General features: G+C 42.8%; 3 protein-coding genes across 5 annotated transcripts; all 3 read right to left on the bottom strand.

Annotated features, from left to right (window-relative positions):
• Positions 1-4,709: 4,709 nt before the first annotated feature.
• LOC134188792 (uncharacterized) lies at positions 4,710-6,311 on the bottom strand. Its single transcript, XM_062656994.1, has one exon. The coding sequence runs from the start codon at positions 6,131-6,133 to the stop codon at positions 4,898-4,900; it is 1,236 nt and encodes a 411-aa protein (XP_062512978.1). The 5' UTR covers positions 6,134-6,311; the 3' UTR covers positions 4,710-4,897.
• Positions 6,312-12,275: 5,964 nt separating this feature from the next.
• LOC134188728 (LIM domain and actin-binding protein 1-like) lies at positions 12,276-18,735 on the bottom strand. 3 transcript variants are annotated; one of them, XM_062656909.1, is made up of 10 exons: positions 18,718-18,735; positions 18,106-18,174; positions 15,816-15,869; positions 15,553-15,751; positions 14,751-14,810; positions 14,526-14,675; positions 14,084-14,155; positions 13,881-14,009; positions 13,658-13,812; positions 12,276-12,678 (listed from the first exon to the last, which is right to left on the bottom strand). In XM_062656909.1, the coding sequence occupies exons 2-10, from the start codon at positions 18,150-18,152 to the stop codon at positions 12,552-12,554; spliced, it is 993 nt and encodes a 330-aa protein (XP_062512893.1). In that variant the 5' UTR covers positions 18,153-18,174; positions 18,718-18,735; the 3' UTR covers positions 12,276-12,551. The 3 variants fall into 3 exon arrangements, with proteins under 3 accessions (XP_062512893.1, XP_062512892.1, XP_062512894.1); XM_062656908.1 differs by lacking the exon at positions 18,718-18,735 and adding an exon at positions 18,623-18,690; XM_062656910.1 differs by lacking the exons at positions 15,816-15,869; positions 18,718-18,735 and having other exon boundaries at positions 15,553-15,730.
• Positions 18,736-19,145: 410 nt separating this feature from the next.
• Positions 19,146-21,717, bottom strand: LOC134188968 (GMP synthase [glutamine-hydrolyzing]-like). The gene has a single exon (XM_062657185.1). The coding sequence runs from the start codon at positions 21,483-21,485 to the stop codon at positions 19,374-19,376; it is 2,112 nt and encodes a 703-aa protein (XP_062513169.1). The 5' UTR covers positions 21,486-21,717; the 3' UTR covers positions 19,146-19,373.
• Between the last annotated feature and the right edge of the window lie 1,054 nt (positions 21,718-22,771).

The following is a 22,771-nucleotide window of genomic DNA, read 5'->3' as shown; positions in this document are numbered from 1 at the left end:
TCATGTTGTTGTATTCAACATACTGACAATCCAAACATGTAGCTAAACACTTGAAAGCAATCACTATCTTACACCTGAGAGAGTGAAGCATTACGTACAGTAGATGTCAGGATGAACGTGACAATCACACAAAATACTGCATTTTGTCGAATAGTAACCCTTGGGTAACTATTTTTTAAACTGATCTGAACCATGGTGTCTATTTCAGCAGGGCTGGTAATCAAGCTTGGGTTATTATTTATTCAAGTTCTGCTATCATGTTTCAAGTTGAAGTAAAGAGCTATTCAAATATATTAGAGGAACACACTCTTGATGCATGCAAAACTGTCATGTTAACTGCTCAATTGTTTCCGGTTTCCTCCAGATCCACTCTCGTCGTCCTTCTTTAGTTTGTCAGAAGTATTAGTCCACTGGCAGAGGTTCTACCTGTCGACCTTGTATTTTGCCACCACTGCTGTTATGATGATATTTGAGTTTCTTTCGCGGTCATTGCACGTGTTGACTAAAAATGTGCATTCATAATGTCACAGTCTTGGACATTCAAGGCATTGGTTACTAATCGAGCACGGGTTACTATTTTTAAACTGACCAGATCCACGGGTCACTATTCAAGCAGGGTTACTAATCAGACACGGGTTACTATTTGAGGAAATACGTTAGCCATCGATGGTAGACTCCTTCGTTGTGCTCTGATTCTTAGCAATGGCCTTCTCATGTTGCCGTGCCCACGTTTCAAAAGTCAACACATACCCTTGGGCCATAGAATTGTGTTGTCTGTTCTAATTCACAGTTGCTCGCTTTTTGCAGGCTCCAGTTGTATGCAAATGTATTGAGTTTTCAAGGGACTGTCACTAGGAATCCACATTTCTTTGGTGCTTGCATTTGTCAGGTGTTTGGAAGCACAGGTTCCACTGTATATTTATGGTAGTAATCGTAGTAGTGCTATGCAATTATCTAAGTCTTGTGTACCGTAATGCTCGAAATCCACTAGCTAATGTTGGCCATCTCGTCTGGTCGAGGCAAAAGGCAATCCATCACTGTCGTTGGCACAGTCAAGGGGTGAAGCCATCTAAACAAATGCCGCCATAAGCAAAACAATTAACACGATTGTTGCAAGTTTGCTTGTGCTATGCGAACGATTAGCTAGCCACACGACAACACGTCACGAGGATGGCTGCCCGCCCCTTGGCTTGCCAAATGATTAACACTCTGTGGGTAAGACCGATTAATTAAGCAAATCGGTGGTTCTACCGTTTTTTTGCCGACATCGACCATGCAAACATTTGGCTTGATTGTTTGTTGCATACTATTAAACACGAGAGATTGAGATAACAAAGCTTGTGTTTATGTTTTCTACGAGTCGATATGACTTGATTAATTAAATCAAATGAATCTACTAAGTTTTGAAGGCAATGGGAGGTGAGAAGGAAGTCGAAAGCCAAGGAAACTTGTTTTGTAAATGACAAAAAATTCAGCCCTGAGTTCAGCCTGTGGTACCTACACTGGGTATTTGCAAATGTATGCATCCTGTTTGTACTCGTAAAGATTTTGTGGGATTTGATTTATTTGTTATTTGTCCCTGAGTTGGAGTTATTGACGTATTAGTTGTGATCTCGCTTGATGTGGAGTGATTGTGAGAGTGGGAGACGTACCTATTGTTTACTGAAATGAGACTGTTTGTATAGACTCAAGTGGGAGTTTGTTATTGCACTTTATCATGCAGAGAGGCAGTTATGTTATAGGCAGTTATGGTCGTAATAAATTGGTTTTAATAAAGTTTGTATACGAAACAACAACAAGTGCGAAAGTGTGGGTCTATTGTCGTGTAGTTGGCATGATTAGGTTTCAGTTATTGAAGACAATCTGTTTTCAGGTAGTCAATTTGTGCTGTAGGGCAGTTGAATGTACTTTTTCGATACGAAGAATTGTTAAACAAATAGACGCTGGCCATTAGGATAACATGGATACGAGTTGATTGCCACTTGTTTGTTACATTTGTGTACTTGCTTGGCTGTATGCTGCAAGCTGATGACTAGTGGACGTCATGACAGTTAATATTAAGAAATTTTATGTTTGATTTGGTTGAATGCAAGACAATGGATCTGTCTCTCTGTGTGCTAGAAGAGATGGTATAGTCGGTTGAGAGAATCGGGATCTTAGTACTTCGAATGAGTAGGCGATTGGTATCTGATTGATGCTGTCGATATAGACACGCACGCATACACTGCAATAATTATCTGGTGCTGTGGGTACTTGACCTCTTTGAATGCTTCAGAACGTCTTAAGTAGGATCGTGTGTCTGTTGTTTAGCATGTTGATTGTGACATCTAATTTTGGTTACACTACATCTTTTTTTCTAAGGGAACCAGGTCAATAGACAACTGACATTCGGTGATAGTTACTTGTACTGGACTAGCTATGCAGTTCGGTTCTTCTAAAAACTAGACCACCAGCTTTGTCTTGGTATTCGATATTGTCTCTGAAGGCTTTGATGCCGAGCATTACTTGTGTTGTCTCGAGTCTGGTCTTTGGATTATAATAACGATTATATAACAAAGAGGAAAACATGGACGTCAGACGTTGTGTTGCAGTCTCACTCTTACTTATCTGTCTGTACGTGTCTCTGTCTGTGTGTCTCTCGCTCGGTCTGGCTGTCTATATGTCTGTCTGTCTGTCTGTCTCTGTCTGTCGGTTCGAGGGTAAAAGTAAAAGAGCCATTTATTTGGCCATCCGCCTACACAATCAGCAGAACCTTGATAAAACTGTTAGACTGTGGTTGAATGTTTTGAGGGTTCTAATCAGCAGGTGATTGCCTGCTTGAGCCCTTATTACCCCAAGCATGCAGTGCTGCATTCTAACGTCAGAGATACCTGTCTTGATGTGTTGACTTTATTTGATCAGTTCAGGTGACAAAACACACCGAGAAGACTTTGATTTTTTAAACCATATAACAACATGCATTGACGTAGGCACAATGGAAAAATTTGTGTTTCTCAATTGACTCTGCTCTCATTCTACTTTCTATTCATAAAAAAGATGAAGGTGTGGAAGTGTTGGCGTAATTGGTGTCAATAACACCATGCAGTCGTGTGCATACATCACCATGCAATAGTGTGTATCACTATGCAAAGGTGTATATTGCTTGCTGCAGGTTTATAACTATTCATGAGGTTGATAACGATCAATGTTGCAAGGATGCTTGTCAGTAGGGTGTAAAGTATACTCGTTGGTGTCGACTTCGTGTGCTTGTAAACTATGGTGGGTGATTGATACTCGAGATTTTATAAAAAATATGCACAAAATGAATTACGTGAAGTCAAGTGACATGAATGTTGTGGTCTAGATGGGGATGCATCTTGTAGTCTTCCAGTTCTCGTATGATAAGCTGACACTATGATGTAGTAGGTAGGGAATGGCATCTGGGAATATTGATTACACCCAGTGGATGTACAGACTGTCCTTAAGCATTTCACAAGCACATTCGATTAGAAGAGATGCATCCGTTTAATACAGTAGTGTAATGTATTGTGAGATGCATTTCTCCATTACAATGGGCTAGTGTATTGTGACAATAGTCTAGTGTATTGCGAGATGCATCCCTCCAATACAATAATCTAGTATATTGCGAGATGCAATCCTCCATTACAATAGTCTGTGTAAGATGCATTCTTCCAATACAATGGGCTAGTGTATTGTGAGATGCATCCCTCCAATACAATAGGCTAGTATTGTGACAATAGTCTAGTGTATTGCAAGATGCATCCCTTCAATACAATAGTCTAGTGTATAGTGAGATGCATCCCTCTAATACAATAGCCTAGTGTATGTGAGATGCAGCCCTTCAATACAATAGTCTAGCGTATTGTGAGATGCATTCCTCTAATACAATAGTCTAGTGTATTGCGAGATGCATCTCTTCATTACAAGGCTAGTTTACTGCGAGATGCATCCCTCCAGTGCAATAGGCTAGTGTATTGTGAGATGCATCCTTCCATTACAATAGTCAAGCGTAGTGTGAGATGCATCCTCCTCTAATCTAGTGTGGCCAAAGTATCAACCACATGCTTGTGCTGTGTGTTCAATCTACCTAATCCCATTCCATCTCGATTATGATGGAAAGGATCGAGATTCCCCACGCCATGTATTACGTTTACAACAACACCAATCATCGAGTTTTACATATGAAGTGCAGGTAGAGTGTGATATGATAATAAGTGAGCTTGTTATCAGATATAGGTTTTGTATTGGGTTTTTGTGTATGTCCTATAGTTTTACGTGTAGTGTGTATATATGTGTTTGTGTATGAGCTCCTTGGGGTAACTGCACTAAGTACCACAACAATAAATTCTTCATTCAGTCCATTCTTCCCGCATTTTTCTCGTCAGAACCAGAAATCCATGCAGCTCCTGTCCAGTGGAAGCATTACATGTGTGCGTTATCTGTGTGGGCTATCTGTGTGCGTTATCCTTTCCCAATGTTATTCGAACCCAATCTGGCGTAAGGTTGAGATATGAATGCAGGTCGAGATTGCATTCGTGATTGGTGTCAACATTTTTCTACAGGAATGCTGCATGCTATGTTCCTGGTACCACAACGGCGTCCTGACTATTTGCATTGGCATCATACTATGCAGTGTATGCACAGTGTATGCATTGGCATCTTACTATGCAGTCACTGAGTGTATATGCACAGTGTCTACGCATCGGCATCTTACTATACAGTGTATGCATTCACTTCAAGCTGGTGCTAACTGTTGCACTGATTCTATTCCCAACCATGGTGCTAATTCTCTTGAATAGATAAATAGTCGAATGCCATATTGTTCTATCAGCTACTTAGCTATGTATAGTACGTCATATTTCAAACTACTTTTAAAGATTTCTCGTCTGGTTCGGTTCTAACTTGTAACTCGCGTTTGCATCTTGTTTATGATTTTGCGGGCGTGCCTCTCGCCGTCTGATATCCATCTCTTCTTCTCGTCGGTCGGCAGCGAGTCCAAGGCGCGAAGCAGCATAGCTAATTCTTTGAACGCTGGAGGCATCTTCGTACTGTTTTCTTGTCCGTTATAGGCTCCGAGAGCCCGAAATGTTTCCGAATTTATATTAATCATCGCCATCTGCAGGTTTTCTTGGGCCTGTCTGACTGCAATCATGGATTCGGTCAGTCTCGTTAGTAGTGCGTCGTTTATATTGGGAATGTAACGAGTTAGAGCCGTTTTCCAACTTCGGTTAATGCGAGAAACTAAAATGTCGAATAGGTCATCATGGCGATGGTTGTGCGGACGGAGTTGGCGTCCGAGTTGACTGAACGACACATTGAGCTTCCTCACGTGAATCCAGAGACTTTCGATTTGCGCACTGGTTCGGTTGATGTCATGAAGCATGCCGGACAAATTCAAGACGTGCCTGGATAGTCGCACTAGCTTTTTTCTCATCGTGTCCCATTGGTGTCCAATCACCTCCATCTGTGCGACAAAATCGGTTGAGACTTCATTGAGAGCTTTCACTAGTGTGTTCGATGTTGTTCGTGTTAGGGAATCGCACACTAACGATGTCACATTTTCCATTAGATTACCATAGACTGCATATTGGTTGCGGAAGTTTAAATAAGTCGTGTTAAGCCAGAGCTTCACTGGCGTTAGGTCAACAGTCTGTAAATCTTCGACGAATGGTGTGACGACATCGTACCAGTTGTCTATTCTCGAGCTGACGTTATTGACGACTTCGGTCGCTCGTACTTGCTCTAAATCGTTCAGTATGTACCACAGTTGATCCTGTAGTTTTCGAGCCAACGGAAGACGTCGGTCAGGAGAGTCGGACGACTTCAGAACGTAAAGAAACGACATTGTACTTATCTCTCGTCGTTTCGTGCTCGATTTCGCCTCGCTAACGTTGCCTAACAGATTCTCGAACGCCGCTACGACTTTTGGACTCGCCTTACACAGTCGTGGGCTTCCCTGGTAATTGATAATCACCCGCGAGTGGTCGCTTTTTCCAACTTCCTGCAGCCGTTCGTGCCCGTCGGTCTCGCTTGATGAGCGACTCCTGGTCCGAACATGCTCTAGAATCGAACTAGAGTATCCACGTCCGACGAGAAAGGTGAGAAGAAAGACGCAGAGAGAAAATCGTGCCATCTCAATGACCGATACGGATAGTATAGACTGCGGAGGATGCGCGCGCTTTGGTGATTGGACACTCAGTGAGTGTGAGCAGAGGGAACTGCGAATATATGAAGCACTTGAATCACAACAGAATGATGATATAGGGGTTATTTAACGGGCTTCGCGCGTTATTGCATGGATTCGCACGCCAACGCCTGCTCGAAACTCATTATGCCATCATCTCGTCACCACATCATCCGGTTGACGGGTTATTAGTATTACTTCCTTGTCCTCTAAGTATGCCGTTCAACCACTGAGTGCAGACGGGACGCTACCGCGCGCCCCTCGACTCTCATAGTGGAGGCGAGTGACGTCATCATGCACAATTGGAGAAATGACTGAATCGAAGGGCTGTGGTTCGTGTGGTTTTGACGAATCTGCTGAGACAGTGATTGTTACTCTCAAGTGGGGTTCATGCGAACGACGGTGGTCGCGTGTGCATAAATGTACTGCATAATGTCCGAGTAACTAGAACTGGAACGTTTAGCGTGACATCACTGGATTGGTAAACAAGTCAGTTGGTGTATGCGTTTGCGGTATCGCCTATCGAAACGATTTATAATGATTTTGAATAATAATCGGGCGACCTCACATGGAAGGTTGGTTTTACATGCACTGATGCGATACTCGGTCGACTAGGACTTCGCGTGTTTGTCGAATTAATCTCGTCTGAGTTGGTACGCACTTGTTTACGTCGATTAGCATTCAGTTTTACGTCAGGTGAAGCAGTTCAACGCTGTTATCAGCTGGTTGTAACTACGATAGGTGGTACTCGTTTGGAGGCATGTTTATCTTGTGTTCGGACGGTTCTGGTTTCTGGAAAAGTTGTGTATCATTCTTTGGCACTAGACAGCTCTCCCAGAGAGTAGAACACGCGTGGTTTAAATACATAGTCATTTCTGTATCGGGGGTTGTGAATTTTCCATATTTAATTTGTGTCGGGAAGGTCCGACCGACCAACCAGAGTCGAGGGACTTGATTTGGCACCCGGTCCTTTGACAGGCTCTCTGTCATGATTCAGTAAATTTCAGTTGCATGCAGCTGTGGGGCTCTGGTGCCTCCTCCTGTGCACTTATTCAACGTTTTTGCCTGTGGTGAACGTCTCTCTGTCTCTTTCCTTCCTATAGCTAGTTGCAATTAGTTGGTATTGTCTCGTGCATACGGCAACTTTCCTAGTCTTGCAAACCTTGTATTAAAGCCACGAGCGGAGACTGTACAAGCGACTCTCGTGCGACCGCCTCTGAAGTCCAGCCGGTCTGTGATCGAAATACTGCTGGAACAAAAGACACTGAAGACTTCCAGTTGTCTAAGATTTTCTGTATCCGTCTATCTGCAGGCATTAGTACCACAGCCTCAGTGTGATTATTAAAAGTTAAGTATTGATGTTGTGGTTTGTCATTCTCGTGTCGTTTAGTGAGCGTTTACTACTTGATTGTTTTAGTTGGTTTGCGGCATTCGCAACCTTGGAGTGGGTCGTTGAGTGGGGCGGAAGCTCTATAGCTGCATGTACACGTGTAGGGAGAGGCCGCAAGAGACACAACTGCTTGGGACCGCAGTGCACGAGATGGTGTCACTCTGCATAGTTGACGGCTTAATAATCATCGTTGAGTGTTATCAAATGTCTAATTTGGGTAGAGATCTGAGACGCCATACATTGCACCGGCAAACCACCAGACAACTTTGTCAATTTTGCTTCTCTTACAACTAATCTGCATGTGCATTTGAGGACAGGCGAGCACGTGCCAGGTATATATGCCTCAACTATATATAGAAGTTTGCTGTCGCGGCTTCTCAACCGAATAAACTTGACAACATCTAACGACTATGTGAATGATGTTGTGGTTGTCTGACATACGCATTTCGTGGCTATGTTTGAACGCGCGTTATACCACTTGCAATAATTACTAGTTATGGTTAGAATATGGCTGGATTAGGAAGTCACACTATGTCCAACCTGGATGCTAAACTGATATTTCGTCCAAAACTTTCCGAATATGGAAGTCCAATCTCACTGTTGCTGTTAAGTAAACAGTATGTGAATCTATACAACCGATCAAGAAAAAATTATGCACACGGGGAAATCAAACCAAATCATATTTGAAATGTTTAGTTTAGTCTGTCGCTTTGAGAGTCATTAACAAACAAATATATCGGCTGAAACAATTAAAACTATAAATACGCGCACGCGCACAGACACACACATACATGCACACACACACACACACACACACACACACACACACACACGCACGCACGCACACACACACACACACACACACACACACACACACACACACACACTGGTTAACATACAGCTAAGAGTCATAAAACGTTTCGTATATGACATCAACTACATCTCTTTCCGAGTTTTCCATTACATCGAATCACGGTCGATCATAGTCTTTCATGCACAAGAATATACCGCTTCTGGTGCGCATGACGATAATGTTACCGCAATTTTTGCGCTTAGACGTCAAGATCAGTGAACGGTTTATGACATCTACGTCTGATGCACTATACTTAAGCAGTGGAGCAACCACAGAAAAACGAGCAGGTGGTGTAGATGGATGTGACAGGCCAAGAATTGGTGAGGTTTGTCTGTATCTAGATACGAGTTTATTCTCCCATTGTCTTATCTATATACTATTATATAAGTGGTGTACGTACTAATTTGTAATATAATTGCAGCTCGATGTTGGCGACATTGGCGTCTTGCATCTACACGCAGTAGATCGAGTGCACGTTGTCTCTCTTCTTCTACAGTCATTTGATGGTCTTTGTTTGTGTAATTCTGGTAGAAGGGCAATGAAAAAAGCCTTATGAAACTACTAGACAATTAGCAGTTCCTTCTTTGCACGAGAAGTAGTTGCTGACAAAACTCGTGCGCAGAAGTTCGCAAACGGAACCGTATACGTTGAGAAATTACTATTAGTTGTTTTTGCTATTAATTGACTCTCGGCCGACGGCATATGGATTGCTCTCTAACACTAGACGGATTTCTGGTCAGCCAATAGTTGATGCAAGAAGATTATCTAGCAGTTCAGGTATTTACGTATACTATAGTATAGAGTTGTGATGACTTCGACAGCAAGTGCAAATAGTATACTTTGTGCATTAGCTTAGTCTAATAATGGTGCAGCAGACTTGGCATTTTCTTGGCTTTGGAACTCCTTGTGGAAGAAGAACAGAAGAACTGACACCATCATTCTCTGTAGATTAAAACTAATGTGTTTATTTAGAAGTATACGTGTATCATCATGTACTTACTTGTTTGTTTGTTTGTGTAGATGTACTTGCACCAGATTTTTGCGTGGGGCAATAGTAACAATAACAAGCAATGACATGCAATCATACACAAAAGCTACATTACCCTCTTTATGATGTTTATGCAGAAAGCACTGACGAGTGCAATAAACCGCGAAAGGGCAATGAAATTGATATTGTTCTGGAACTAAAAAAGCGTAATAACAGACTGAGTTACCGCCACGTGAGGTGGTCCCTACCCAATGAGCGTTTGAGTAGACTGTCATATAGTCATGCAGCTTTCCAGGTTTGGTGACCGTTTCAATTATCTAGTCAGCGATGGCGCTTATACTTTGTCTTCTGCACAGAGATAATGTTTCTCCTTTTTCGTTTGACTTAATTAATTGTTGCTGAAGTTTTGCGGTTGACATAATTTTTGTTTGCTTGTGGTTGAGGTTTCACTACAATATCAACGTCAGTTCCATGCATGAAGTGCACCGTCAGTTCCATGCATGAAGTTCAAGCATGCAGGAACTGTGGGAAAGGGCCATGTCTACGGAATAACTACGGTATGTCTACAATAACTAAGGTATGTGTACAATAACTGTATGGTATATGCATGTGTGGTATAACTAGGGTATGCGTGCAATTTGGACCGAATACTGACACTGCTGCACGGTCTATACGAGAGTGCTTGTTGGTAGGGGTCACGTGCATGTACATGTGATACTCTACTTGATCCCGCACAACAAGTGAGCGCGAGACAGGTACATGTCCTACAGGGAATCTGTTTGTTGCACCCCCGAGCTGAACACTTAAGGAAAATGACATCATTGAGTCATATTCTCTGAGGGTTTTAGCGGTCATGGGCCACTATGCAAGAGTAAACTAACGAAATGACGATGATGTCATGTTTTGTTACCTTTCAGTGCATTTTGTGTATACATGCATGTAGCTCTAGGAATTTGACTAACCACAAATGAAAGAGCATTTCTATAAATGCTAAGCTTGCAGCAGAAGAAAACGAAAGGTTTCCGCAATGCGCCCAAACCACTGCTAGACGCACGGTGTGTTCGCTGAAACGTACTTAGCGTAAGGAGACTTGGCTAGGCAAAGGCCTTCAAGTTTGCTTTCGGTAAGACTGCTCACACTACTAAGTTGTTTTTACAGAGTCGACCTAGAATGGCCCATGGACGTGACAAGGCTTACCTTTTCGGGACTTTGCCGGAAAATTCAAGTGTCCCGCCACCATTTTAATTAAGTGCACTACCATTACGTCATCATCCAGTGAAACGGAGTTACCGACCTATACCTATCGCGAAGTGACGTACGTAGGTCAGTGTGAACGCACAGATTTTATGCCTAGCTGTCTCTATTTAGTTAGAGTTAGTTAATTAACGTGGGAATAAAGCGTCTAGGTGAACGCACCAGTAGATACTCCGCTTTACCGTCACAGACTCTTTGAAGACGGACACAGCACCGTACGAAAGAACCCGTGTAGACTACATCATGGTTGACCTCTAGATTCTAACGCAACTTCCTACCGCTGCCAAGTCAAATGTAAATAGTGGTTTCACAACGTTGGTTGTTTCAACATGATCTACTGGAACAGAGTGACAACAGCGCGCTGTGACAACAGGTGGTAGGAACGATGTGGCAACGAGTTACTTGCGTTACAGAGCCGCTTGCTTTTTAAAATAATGTTTCAGTTGCAAAGTCAATTCAAAATCAACACTCTTGCGTTAACTTAAAATTCACGATTAGTCTTTATTGACGCTGGAAACTCCCTTGCATTTGGAGAACGTAAGAATTGTGTAACAGAGTGCCGCCATTTTGATTTTAATAGAATATATGGTTGGGTTAAGAAATTTAGTCTGTGACAGCAGCATTCACACAAATGACATGACAATGTGAATCAAGCGAGTCAACTGCAACATCATCCATTAGCTACTTGCAAGCAACAAAAGTTCCATACGTCTACCAATAGGTTTCAATGTACCATACCGTGGGGGCAAAGGGACCCGTTCGGGTCCTCCCATTAACTTTCCTGCCTGACACTGCATTACTTCCAAATGCAATAAGAGCCTATAATTATGTTGTACAAGATTGTTCGTACTGCATAGGCTCTCTTAACTAAAAAATTTCTTGGTACAGTACAGTAGGTGTGTTACTGTACCAGCTAGTGTACCCAGAAGACTTGCATGACATGTGACCGCAGCCTCGAGGTACAGAGAGATGCGCGCATTAGTTAAGATAATAGTTAAAGTGTATGCGGCCAAATGCGGCTTCTGACCTGTTGGACTTGATTACCATTAAAATCTTTACTTGAGTAATAATTATACAGAGGGTTTCTAAGTTTCATACTGTCTCATACTGTCTCTGTCTGCGCTGTCTGGAGACTCCGAGGTCCACGCATGCGTACGCAACCATACGGTTTTGGCAAACCTTAGTAGCTTCCGTGTGAGTGAGTAGTGATTCAAATTATCAAGACTGCTAGTGAGTTGATTATTTATTCAGTAGTCACAGATAAGGCGTTAATAAATTGACTAGCATGCAGTGGGTTCCTAGTTGTCGAGATACTTGACCATTGGCTTTAGCTATTCCGCCAGCTTGTGTGTGTGTGTGTGTGTGTGTGTGTGTGTGTGTGTATGTGTGTGTGTGTGGTGTGTGTGTGTGTGTGTGTGTGTGTGTGTGTGTGTGTGTGTGTGTGTGTGTGTGTGTGTGTGTGTGTGTGTGTGTGTGTGTGTGTGTATGGTCTACCTGCTCACTCTGGTGTGTACAGTGCTGTATGCTTCCTACCGATGTAACTCCAGCATACGCAAAAATCAGCAATTGTAACCCAAATTCCTCACCCTACTTTGTACAACAACAGTTTCACATTTATTGTTCTTGTATTTTGTCACATGAGTACAATTCGAATTTACCGATTCATATCAAACATACAAATCAAGTATTGAATGATACTAATTGACACAAGAAAATAACGTTATATAAGTAGTTAGCAAACTATCTCTTTTCCGATTTATCATAACAGATATTGATCTACATCTACAAACGTACAACATTGGAAATAGAACATAATTTATATATATTTAACACCTTGGGTAGGTTCAATAGATGATGACAGTTGATTGAGATTTTCTGTGTTTTAGTTCCATTTGGTTTTGTGTTGCTGTCGACCGAAGCCTTCGTCGTAGTTGCCTTTCAGTCGGAAGAGTTGTTTGAAATGTGGCTTACAGAATATTTGACCCTCCAGGGATGCATAGGTTCCAGCACTGTAAGTGAACAATTGCAATTAGATGGTGACTAGAACACACACACACACACACACACACACACACACACACACACACACACACACACACACACACACACACACACACACACACACACACACACACACACGCTGACATGTGCGTTTACAGATGCATTTGAAAATATTGTATAACCCCAGTGGCTGATCCCCAGTTTTGAACTCTCAGTGATGCCATTGCTAAGTCAGCAACAGTTGTATGGTGCACATGCATGTTCCTCTGCTTGTGTGTGTGTGTGTGTGTGTGTGTGTGTGTGTGTGTGTGTGTGTGTGTGTGTGTGTGTGTTTGTGTGCACGTGCGTGCCTGCTTGTCTGTTCATCTGTCTGTCTGTCTGTCTGCCCGTGTGTCCATCCATCTGTCTGTCTGCTACATATATTTCAAACATGATTCCTATTACAGACTAGATGAAATAGCTAGTGACAAACAGCAAGTGTGAGTTCAGTAGTCCCTATAGGGCCACTATACGTATCCATCCAATGTACACAAACTGAGTCACAAATCATCTACATTACTACAATTATTAGTTAGCATAGGAAATCTTCTTGGAAATTATCTTAGCACTACACCATTGAAGTGTCATTGAGAAGCGTGTCCAACAAAAGCATGCACATAAACTCCTTCATCCGATGACCTTGTGACAGCTGCTACATATACCTATCGGTTTCTTTGCCCCAATGACCAAACTATTACACAAAGAGGGAAGCAAACATCATTGATGGTGCATGCTCCAGAAAGCTTAAGTTGACTATGTATTTTGTTCTTTTTCTAATTCTCTTTGTGCAGCAGTTGCCCCATCTCTATCTGCAGCTTAATTGACTCAAGTCTGTCTGTCTGTCTATTTGTCTGTTTGTCTGTTGACGTCTGTGCGTGTTGCTGTTTGTTTGTACGGGTGACAGAAAGGGGAGGAGCAAGAGGAGGAGAACAAACCCACACTCAATACCTCAACGTCTTTTTGCACTCTTGGCACTTAAAGCAATGCTTGTGAAACAGCTGTTTATCTACTTCTAACTTCTCCATGTGGTACACAGCCTTCTCACATACTACACACGTCTTTGTCTTATTAGTTGCAATAGTGGCCATCAGTCTTGCTGCTTCCTGTACACAATCACCATTCCCTGTACAACAGCCGTATACACTCAACGACTACTAATACGAAGAGCTACCTTGTTGATGCCGTTTCTTGCAATGGCCGCTGTGTTAGAGTTCTCACCCTTTGTGTGTTTAATCTCCTCATCATCACGTGGTTTGCCATGCGTGGTGGCCACCTCCTTAGTTGTGGATGCCAGCTGACTCTACAGGTGGCATAACATAGTAAGTCATGCTGTGAGTGTATGACTTAATCATATTGAGAAGAGAAGTTAGTGACCTGTTGTTGATGCTGACCGAGATCTGTAGAGTCTGCGTCTTCAGTTTGGTTCTCACTTGATGCGACATCAACCTGGAACATCAAGGATTTAATTAATTATTGTTGTTGTATAGTGCTCATGATGCACAGCATACTATAGATGTCAGGGCATACTGAGATGGGTCAAGTGTGTGTGAATCTGTCAGCAGCTGCAGGGTGTTGCTTATATGTGTATTCAAATTTTTCTATTCCTGTGGTGTAGGTAGTTAGTTGTCGTGTCTTTGACACCACCTGTACCTACACCAACCCTTCAAGCTATATCCATAGCCCAACACGGTACATGCATGTGTGTGTTCACGAATTGCAAAAGTATTTCTAAGGTATGTTTTATGGAATTTGTGTGTGTGTGTGTGTGTGTGTGTGTGTGTGTGTGTGTGTGTGTGTGTGTGCATGCATGCATAACCTGATTGCAATTGAGAGCATCGCTGTCTTTGCCATTTGCATCAGCGTCCTCGTTCAATGTACTAACTTCATCAGCTTCACAAATATCCCCACATTTCACTGTACTAACAGATTTCTTTTTCCTGTTCGTTTTCACCTCATGTTTATCACACTAACAATGAATGAAATCATTCAGGTTAGTAATTATAGATCAATAACAATGTATGAATTGCGTAGCGTAGATTACAGATAATTGATGAGCATGCGCAGCTGCCCTGTCTTCCCACATGGCCGAAAGGCGTCCAATCTACATTGAAGGATAAAACAGTTTCACTTAATCAAACAGTGTGACAGAATGTAGTAAGTTAAAGCTGACGACAAAACACCATGTTTGATGTAATTGTTACCCAGATGTTGGTGAGACCCTTGTGCGTGCGCACACACACACACAGTGACACACATACACACACACCACACACACACACACACACACACACGCACATGCACGCACGCACACACACACACACACACACACACACACACACACACACACACACACACACACACACAGTGACGTACACACACACACGTCTTCTAAACAATGCTGGCAAGAAACCGAATCATCCATAATTGATCGAACTCAAGCAGATAGACTGAGATGTTATGTAGAGAAGTTTTGCACACGAAGAGATTTCAGTGAAAGCCCGGTTGTGCAGACCGTACACTCACTCTCATGAAACCGAGTTCCTGCTGATAGACTGTTCGGGACAACCAACAGACGTCAAGCCTCGCAGGGTGCATCCAGAACGTAATCGATGGAGTCATGAGAAGCAAGCAACACGGAGCTCAGCGAAATACGTGCACCACCATCAATCATCCGGGAACACACCACACACACACACAGACACACACACACACACACACACACACACACACACACACACACACATACACACACATGTACACACACACTCACGTGCATGCACACACATGCACACACACACACACACACACACACACACGATCCAGCTACATAATAGCTACATTACCGCCCCATGAGTTGGTCTAGTGTTGTCACGCATCCTGAGCTTCACATCGCCCTGTTGTTTTGAGCTGTCATCCGCATCCCTTTCCACGCCATTCAACTTCTTTGATTTTGCAGCAGCCTTAGCATGTGGCTTAGGAGGCAATGACGGCTTAGTCTGTAAACCAGCACGTTTCGACTCACTAAGAGTACAGCATGTATCACTACACAAAATTTTAACTGACAATTAAACAACAGAAATGCTGTGTATGTACAATTGGAAATTACTCGAGAGATGTAAGCTGGGTTAAGTCCTCTCCTGATTTGACGGTTGTCAGTATGCTATATGTGACAAACAGTAGTAGTAATCACAGCTACACATACCAACAAGGCATTAAAGACATGCAGGTTCAGTCTGGCCACCATCTTGACAAAATTCGATTTTTGTCTGATATCTTGATTTTTAAACGACAATTTGTAGAGTTTTCAATGAAAAGTGAATTAACACACACACACACACACACACACACACACACACACACACACACACACACACACACACACACACACACACACACACATTAGATTTCTTGTGAAGTCTCTTTTACTTATTATAAGTAAAAGGGATCCTAACCCTTCACAATGTTTGCAACTATTTGATTCGAAGCACTTAGCTCACCCATAATCAGGGATGGCCAAGGCTTTAGTCACCAGGGGCCGTACAAGCTCTAGGTTGTCTGTTGTCACGCCTTCTTATCCAAAAACTTTTATATATACATATTAATATATCAATTATATATATTAACCTGTTGTTTCATAAAGTTGTGCAGTTGAACAGATTATCTATAGCAGGGTCGTAGCCGGCAGTTTGGAAGTGGTCCGGTTGAAAATTAGCAAGCACGCACAGACAAGCATATGCACACAGATACAAAACATAATTTTTCTTGTGTAACAATTGTAATGTAGTGATAGAATGCAACGTCTTGAGCATCATTGACGAAAAGGCGGCCAAGTATGAAACCATGCATTGGGTCTGTGCAAAGTACGATGCAGCACATGGTTAATTCTTAGACTCCCAGAAGGGTCTAGTAGGAAACAACAAGTTGATAGGGTGATGAGGCATTAGATAGAGGTGACAGAAGGAACACCGTCTGTTACTATCTGATATTCTAAAACCAGAATGAACAGGTCTACGAGCTGTATGCGTTCTGACCTGTTGGTCTGCAGGCGCTTGATATAGGGCTGTCTTAGAGTGATTAAATAAAATTTTATTTAATCAGCTACACCCTATTCCAGAAGTTTCTGGGAATGGTCCGTTGGTGAAAGTATACAAATATTGAAAAATGATTCGGTTGAAACCCGACCGACCGGACGGGCGGCTACGTCCCTGTATAGCTATAATCAAAAAATGACCTAGAAATTTAATCAAATTTAATTAATTAAAGTTTAATCAAATGGCAGTCTTCACTACACACTTACACGGAAGCTGACACATGCCAGAACCCTATAGTGCATGTATGCATGCGTTGACCTCGGAGTCTCCAGACAGTGGAGACAGAGACAGCCTCTGTATACATGATCATTATACTCAACTAAAGATGTCAATAGCAATCACACCCCAACAGGTCACGCCCCCGCATTTGGCCATCCCTGATAATGCCTTGAAATTTTGTCGATTTCGCTGTGGCTACATGCTATTACTAAGTTGTGCTCCTCTGTCTGCTCTAATTTGGAACAGTCATTTGTATGACCGAGACGAGCACTTAGACAAGTAGAAAACCATGTGTTTGTGTATCTACTCTAAGCATCATGCAGAAACGATGAGCATATTCGAATCAATCTTAAAAACACTGAAATTAATCAGGTTAATTAACATTAATTAATGTTGTGATTGTCTAAGTAAACTTGGTCTCCATTGGTATCCTACATTCAACTTTGAGATTCGTCTTTTACTGCAGCAATTAATCACTGAAGTTTGACCAAATAATAATAATTAGTTAATTAAAAACAAAATGGTAGGCAAATTACTGGTAGATATCTATTGTGCACGTAGAACTGGGCACGCGCAACAACAGTCCAAACCATTGGTCAGACTTGCTAATTAGCAGAGACAGTTTACTTTGTATATCAAGTATACTAGACAAGATCTGCATGCATGACCATTGGATCAGTACGCAGAGACACAGCAGGAATGTACAGTCAATCTCAGACATGGCGTGTGTGTGCATGCATATATGCATGTAGGTAGGGCAGCATGTACATGTACATGCAGTACAACGAGGCTCTGCTTTCTACAGCGCTCAATGCACAATGTGAAACCAATTATATATCAACTATTAGAGATGACTGACGTCAAAGATGAGATAATCACACTGACGCGTGCCCTGCCCTCCACCCCACGTGCACTCTAGCCACACAGAGACCTTATATTTCAGACCTCATTTAATTACCACACCGCTCTTGATAATAAAGCCAACATCTAGTAATACAACTACCCAGCAGGACTGAAAACAGCACGAAAGGAAAGACATGCAGACCCTAGGAAGCCGTTGACAACGGATATGCGCAGTTCACTCACCTTTTGACTCCACAGTCAAAGTTGCCGGTCACCACTTCCACACTCATTCTTCTTTTTCAGCACAAACAACTAAACAAACGAAAGCATAGAATGAACAAAACGGGCAGCCAACAGCCATGCACGTGTAGACTTCAAATAGCAACATGACAGCGCTGACACCCCGCAACGTCTTGTTTCCAATGTAAACAGAAAAAAAAAAGTTATAGAGACCCCAACCAGTCAAGACACGGATAGAACACCGAGACAATTACTGCCTGCAATTGATGTCTCCTAGGTTAGAGAGCAGGGTGTTGAAGTGCGAGAGGAAGAAGCCTGTCTCACCACGAAGCGCTAGCACTGACGTACCCGGGTTGACTCATCAGACACAAGTAAAACACTCTGTCAGCCAGCGCTTGTAAATCGCCAAAAGAATCATACAAATAAGCTCAGACGAGCTCTACTCATAGATACACCATACGCATAGCAAAAGGTCGAGACCATGGAGTACACAAGATGCCATACAGTGTTCTATACCTACACTATCACAGTTCCACTCAAGATACTCTACATTTGAAGTCTAGTCTCACGCACAAAATGTAGCATCACTGTACCGTACGCGTGGTGTGTACTCACGTCGGCAAGCAGCGAGAGGATAATAACAAGATTGACTGTGTAGTAACCGTCTCTAGACACCTTGCAAGGTGTGGCTGACGTTACCTCACAACCGTTTGCAATTTCCGGCACACAACATGCCTAACCTCAAATTTGATATGGTACTTTAGCATGCCATTCGTCCGCCCTTTTAAATCAAATTGGTAGACCAAATCCCACAAACACACACGCACGCACACACACACACACACACACACACACACACACACACACACCACACACACACACACACACACACACACACACACACACACACACACACACACACACACACACACACACATACACACACACACACACACCACACACACACCACACACACACACACACACACACACACACACACACACACACACACACACACACACACACACACACACACACACACACACATTATATGTTACAACAGTTTCACATGGCCACCAGTCTTTGAAGGCACACAATGACACACAAGCTGCAAGTATTCTATACAACCATTGTCTTTCCAAGCATTGTGACATAACACATGCAAAGCAAATTTCATGTTATAAATAGAAGTCACCATAATTACAATACAACAAGTCACGACTGTCGCTCAACAAAGATAAAATAATGTGGTAAAGCACAATGTCAGGTTCCTACTCCCATTCTGTTGTACCAGGTGGCTTCGCTGTCAAGTCATACAAGACTCGTGATATCCCCGGCACTTTCATTATCTTTGTATGCATCTCAAAGATAACATGCTCGGGAATATGCTCGCCTGGTATGGCCGGAACTCCCGTCATAAAGTCCGAAGTGATGAAAGTTCGAATAACGATCGAACGACGACTCGACGGCTCCCTGCTCTCGGGATTACGATCGAAATGTATTGGAACCATAATGATCGGGAGTTGGCTAACATGTTGGACTTGGTTGTAGATACGAAGGACTTCCTGTGCGAGATAATCACACTGACGAAGAGTGCTAAGGACGCCGGACGTGAGAAGCGTCGGAGTGATGTCTTCCACCGGGTGATGAACGGCCGACCCAAACACGTATACAACACGGTTGACATTGTGGAGTACACGAGGAATCAATTTTGACAACGTGAACAGCGACGACCAACACGGTGGTTCATCGCTGCTTATAGCAGCTACATAACTGTATGTCCTGCAGTCGCCTTGGACGCCGACCGACTTGATCGGTAGTAAGTTCGCCTTGAGATCGAGCTTAGAACTAATGCTCATTAGACACGATTGTTCCTCCATCGTCGTCGCTTGCTTCAAACGTAGCAAAAGCTGAGTGTGCGGAGCTCGACAGAAATTGATTAGAATGCCGAGTGCGACCTCCGTCTCTTTGAAATCGCCACCCGTGTATGGCTCTTCGGCGCATATAACACGTATGGCTAATCCCGGACCGGGAAACGGGTGACGTTGAACGACAGCCTGAGGGAGACCCAGACTGACGCCGAGAACTCGAACTTCGTCCTTGTGGAAATCCTTGAGTGGCTCAATGACGTGGCCTTGTTGACGTAATGCTCGAATCAGTTCGGTGTCATTATGGTGTGTCTTTATGACATCTGCCTTAGTGCTTGCAATCGACGATGCACTCTCGATGAGATCGGGTCGAAGCGTACCCTGCGCCAGAAAGACGTCTTTTGTTGTGAGATCCAGCCCTCGGAGGAACTCCTCGCACACACGAACGAACGTGTCTCCAATGATCTTCCGTTTCTCTTCCGGTTTCGTCGTCATATTCAATGCCTTTGTTCGGCGTTTGCGCGGTGTGGCATCGGGTGCCGTCTTGTCCACGATGGTCGTATGTGAATTATAGAACGTCTGTGCAGCGTGAAGTACCTTCAAGTCAACTCCGAGTGCCTGCAATGACTCCTCAACACACCGGCTCTCGTCTTTCCTCATAAATCCGTTGTCAATATGGATGGCAATGACTTTACTGCGTCCGATAGCTTTGTGCAACAGAGCCGTGCAGACAGCCGAGTCGACTCCTCCGCTGACCAACGAGAGTACACGATGATCTCCAACAAATTCTCGAATCTCCTTTATGCACGCGGCCTCCCGATTGACCATAGTAAAGTTGCCAACACAACCCGCACAATTGAATAGAAAGTTTCGCAGGATTTCTTTGCCGTGTTCGCTCAGATCGACTTCGGGATGAAATTGGACGCCGTAGAGACGACGCTGGGAGTCCTCGATTCCCGACACAATGTCACCGCTCCGAGAAATTATCCTGAAACCGTCGGCAACTGTGCTGATCGAATCTCCATGCGTCAAGAGCACCTTTTGTCTCGACTTCAATCCCTGAAACAGCCGAGAAGTCGTGTCCACTTCGATTTCATGCTGACCGTCTTCTCTAGCGGATTTCCTCTCTATGATACCTCCAAATTCATAGTTCATCAACTGAAGACCATAGCAGATGCCTAATACGGGTATCCCCAATCTCAACATTCCCGGATCATATGTAGGCGCATTTTCAGCGTAGACGCTGCCTGGACCGCCAGATATTATGATAGCCTTGAAGGCTTTTGCTCTCAAGTATTCAGCTGAGATGTGGAGAGGATGAATCTCCGTTTCTACTGAGAGTTCTCGCACTTTCCGGTCGATCACCTTGCCGTACTGGGCCCCCGCGTCGAGAATCGCCACCAAGTCGTGTCTCTCGCCGTTAATCCCATTCATGGCCGCCATTTCTCTCACTGCTGTCTCTCCTCTCAGTTTGTGCGAAGGCGAGAGATCACGGGAAGTACCACGCATGCGCATTGGGAATCTGCATCAATGTGTCAACGCAGTCCGTAGTCGGTGTGTCATGAGAAGACAAAGAGAATTGTATAGATTTGTTCGTTTTATACTTTGAAGAGGTTTTATTACGTATGTTGGAATGTCACGTGACGTGTATTTGTAGTTGATATTTATTTGTCATCATTGCTATTATACTTTATTTATTATTGTTATTGAACACAACAACTCTATTGATATATCATGCTACGCATAATCCAACCATACTATAACCAATTTAAAAGAAATTATTTTATTATTTTATTATTTTTATTTTGTTTTTGCAGAAGGTGATCACTGATGTTATCTAGATTTTCCCAATCATTGTCAAGTATATACATACAGTATTAGTTATTTTTGTTATTTTTATTATTTATAATATTATTTATTATTATTTTTTGTGTATATGTTGTGCTCAACCAGATTAGTGTGGTTTGTAAAGTCTATTAGAAGTACCGGAAGCAAAACCTGCTTCAGAAGTACTTAGACCATTACGGCTGTCTAGCAAGAAGACACGACTTTACGAAGGATCCGAGTAGATCCCAGAAGCACTGTTTTCTGTAAGTGCTGCAGGTTGTGATGACCTGGAATAATGTCCAGCCACCGTGCAATATCTGCGTGCACTGTGCCCAAAGCTCCCAAGACCACCGGAACCATCAGTGTTTGACAATGCCACATGCGGCTTATTTCCACTTGCAAGTCGCTGTACTTTGTCAACTTCTCAGCATGTTTCTTGCCAATGTTGCCATCAACAGGACAGCTGATATCAATAAGAAGACAAGTGTTTGTCTTCTTATTTGTGAGACAGATGTCTGGACGATTGGCTTTGATCTTCTTGGCAGTGGGGATAGTAGTATCCCACATCATAGTAATGTCATCCATCTCCACAAGCCTATCAGGATGATGTCTGTACCATCTGCTCTCCACTGGAACCCCAAAATGGCGACAAACATCCCAGTGAATGATGGAGGCCACCTGATTGTGTCGATCAGTGTAGTCCATTGGTGCCAAAGCACTACAGCCTGCCACAATGTGGTCGACTGTTTGCAGGCCTACACTGCATATGCGGCAAGTAGGGCTGACATCACGATGTAGAATTTATTCTAATTTATTACTATTTTATTATTTATTTTAAAATTTATTTTATTATATATTTATTTTATTATTTATTTTATTATTTATTTTATTATTCATTTTATTATTCATTTTATTATTTATTTTATTATTTATTTTATTATTCATTTTATTATTCATTTTATTATTTATTTTAT

Source organism: Corticium candelabrum, chromosome 13, assembly GCF_963422355.1.
Source record: "Corticium candelabrum chromosome 13, ooCorCand1.1, whole genome shotgun sequence".
In the NCBI taxonomy this organism is placed as follows: domain Eukaryota; kingdom Metazoa; phylum Porifera; class Homoscleromorpha; order Homosclerophorida; family Plakinidae; genus Corticium; species Corticium candelabrum.
This window is presented reverse-complemented; position numbering and strand designations above follow the sequence as displayed.